General features: G+C 37.6%; 1 protein-coding gene across 1 annotated transcript; it reads left to right on the top strand.

The window, feature by feature from the left end:
• Window positions 1-357: 357 nt before the first annotated feature.
• Window positions 358-2,361, top strand: LOC125495081 (uncharacterized). The gene is made up of 2 exons (XM_048639795.2): window positions 358-1,650; window positions 1,980-2,361. Exons 1-2 carry the CDS (start codon window positions 522-524, stop codon window positions 1,991-1,993), a joined length of 1,143 nt encoding a protein of 380 aa, XP_048495752.1. The 5' UTR covers window positions 358-521; the 3' UTR covers window positions 1,994-2,361.
• Window positions 2,362-2,740: the final 379 nt, after the last annotated feature.

A 2,740-nucleotide genomic window follows, 5' to 3' on the forward strand; every position in this document is an offset into this window, starting at 1 on the left:
CAAAAACAAAAATGGAGAACAAAGAAAATAAAGGAAGAGATAAGTGCATTCTCCATGGCTCCGCGGCGGTAAAACATCAAAACGCTTGATGGTTATTGAAGATATGTACACTTATGTGTACACCTACACTTATGTGTACACCTAGGCACCAAGATATTTCTTTCTCTTAAAATATCTTTTCTCAGTTTTATGTTCCTAGTATTTTGTACTGATCCCTAGGTGGATTCTAGTCGTTATTTTGTCTTTTCTGTTTCTTGTCTTTATGTACAGCTTGCTTTTTCACCCTAGGTTAGCAAGCTTTCTGATAAAAAAGGTAGAAGAGGTAGGATTCTAGGCAGAGCTTTGTAAGGAGAAAAGCTCCATCTTTTCCTTGAAGGAATATATACAAAAACTACTGGAAAACTGATTTTCCAGATTGAAAAGAAAGTTAGAGTCTCTGATTCTTTTCATGGTATCAGAGCAATAGGGTGTCAAGATCCTTTCTTTAAAGTTTCAGAGGCTCTATCTTCCTGTTTTGAGTAATGGCAAAAGATAAAGGAGAACAATCTGGAAATGAGAATTCCAGTGTGAACCCTTACAAGGATCCCTTGTTTATAGCTGTTAATGATAATGGTTCTACTCCATTAGGAAGCATAATTTTTGATGGAACAAATTTTATGAACTGGAGTAAAAGCATTAGGATAGCTTTAGGAGCCAAGAACAAACTAGGTTTTCTTGGAGGGAAACATCCTAAACCTACTTCAGGTGAAGAAGAAATGCAGAAATGGGAAAGATGTGATTACATGGTGAGATCATGGATGTTGGCTACCATGAAATCAGATGTGGCAGCAAGTTTGGTGAATATGCAATCCACCAGACAGCTTTGGGAAGAGATTGTTGAGAGGTATGCACAGACGAATGCACCACAACTTTTCTCTCTCAAGAAGGATCTTTGGGAGCTGCAGCAAAATAATCTTAGTGTAAGTGAGTACTTCTGTAAGCTGAAGAGCATTTGGGACCAAATTGCAGATCTGGAAGGGATACCTGAGTGCACATGTGGAGCAATGGCAAAATGCTCATGTGATCTTGCAAAGAAACTGATGGAATTACAATCCACTGAGAGACTGATAAAATTTGTGATGGGTCTTAACAATGGTTATGACCAAATGAAGTCAAATCTTCTAAGCACTGACCCTTTGGTCACAGTGAACAAAGCCTATAATCTGGTTCTTCAGATTGAGAGGCAGAAGCAGATTACAGGTGAGATGACAGCAGCCTTGGAAGCCAGTGCTTTGGCTGTTAACAGACAAAATCAAAGTAGAAGTTTGGGACCATTGAAGAATTTTCAAAAAAAGGACTACTTTAAACAAATCAAGATAGAGAAGATGGCTAGATCTTGTGATCATTGTGGGAAGAAGGGTCACTGCAAGGAAGAGTGTTTCAAGATTGTAGGATACCCAGACTGGTATAAGAAGGGTGCTGAGCAATTTAAAAGTGCAGCAAATGTGGAAATGATAACACAGGACAACCCTCTTGAGTTCTCAACTCAGAATGGAGAAGGATATGGAGTCAAGCAGGATAGCAAGTTCATGAACAACTTGGTCCAAGAAGTCATCAAAGCAATGACAGAAAAACAAGGAGAAGCAAGTAGCAGTCAAGCAAACTTTGCAGGTAAATTTAGTATTTCTAATGCTGCTGTAAATAAAATTGATACAAAATCTGGTTCATGGCTCATAGACTCTGGAGCTAGTGATCACATGACAGGTAACAGAGAGTTGCTGTTGAATAAAAGAATCCTAAAAGGTAAGATAAAGGTAGGACTTCCAGATGGAAGCATGAAATTTGTGTCTGAAATAGGAGATGTGAGTTTAGATCATGACATTATTCTGAAGAATGTGCTTTATATTCATGACTTTAAACATAATTTACTCTCTGTTGCTAAACTACTAAGAGACAGAAGATTTCAAATGATTTTTAACAATTATGGATGCATCTTACAGGACCTTTCCATTAGGAAAAATGTCTTTCTTGGGAAACAAGAGAATGATCTCTATAAGCTACACAAAGATGATGCAGAGAAGCATGATGAAGTTTTATTGAGGACTACTAATGATGAGACTATGATGCACTGTAATAATGTAGCTAATCTAGATGTTATTCATGCTAGGCTAGGGCATGTTTCTTTATCCAAGATGCAACACTTAGATTTTTGCAAATGTAAGAACCTTAAAGACTACTTTTGTGATACTTGTTCTATTGCTAAACACCACAAGCTACCTTTCTCTCCTAGCAAATCTATTGCTTCTCACATTTTTGATCTAATTCATGTGGACCTATGGGGTCCTTATAGAACAAAAGCTATTACAGGTGCTAGCTATTTTCTTACTATTGTGGATGATTACAGTAGGGTCACTTGGACTCAACTGTTATCTAACAAGGAACAGGTAAAAAGCAGTTTATTAAACTTTTTTATTCATGTTGAAAACCATTTTGAAACCAAAGTAAAAACTCTTAGGAGTGATAATGGGACTGAGATATTCCAAGATGAATGCAGACAGATATTTTGTGAAAGGGGAATCACTCATCAAAGGAGTGTAGCAGGAGTACCCCAACAAAATGCAAGGGTAGAAAGGAAGCATAGGTTCTTGCTTGAAACAGCAAGAGCCTTGAAGCTACATGCAGGTATGCCTAACTACTTGTGGGGTGAGTGTATACTTGCAGCTACACACTTGATTAATTTGTTGCCAAGTGCTGTTATCAA

The sequence above is a fragment of the Beta vulgaris genome, chromosome 2, assembly GCF_026745355.1.
Source record: "Beta vulgaris subsp. vulgaris cultivar EL10 chromosome 2, EL10.2, whole genome shotgun sequence".
Classification (NCBI taxonomy): Eukaryota; Viridiplantae; Streptophyta; class Magnoliopsida; order Caryophyllales; family Amaranthaceae; genus Beta; species Beta vulgaris.

Excerpts from the sequence above, each read along its gene's own strand:
- LOC125495081 (XM_048639795.2), top strand. The coding sequence starts at position 522 with ATGGCAAAAGATAAAGGAGAACAATCTGGAAATGAGAATTCCAGTGTG.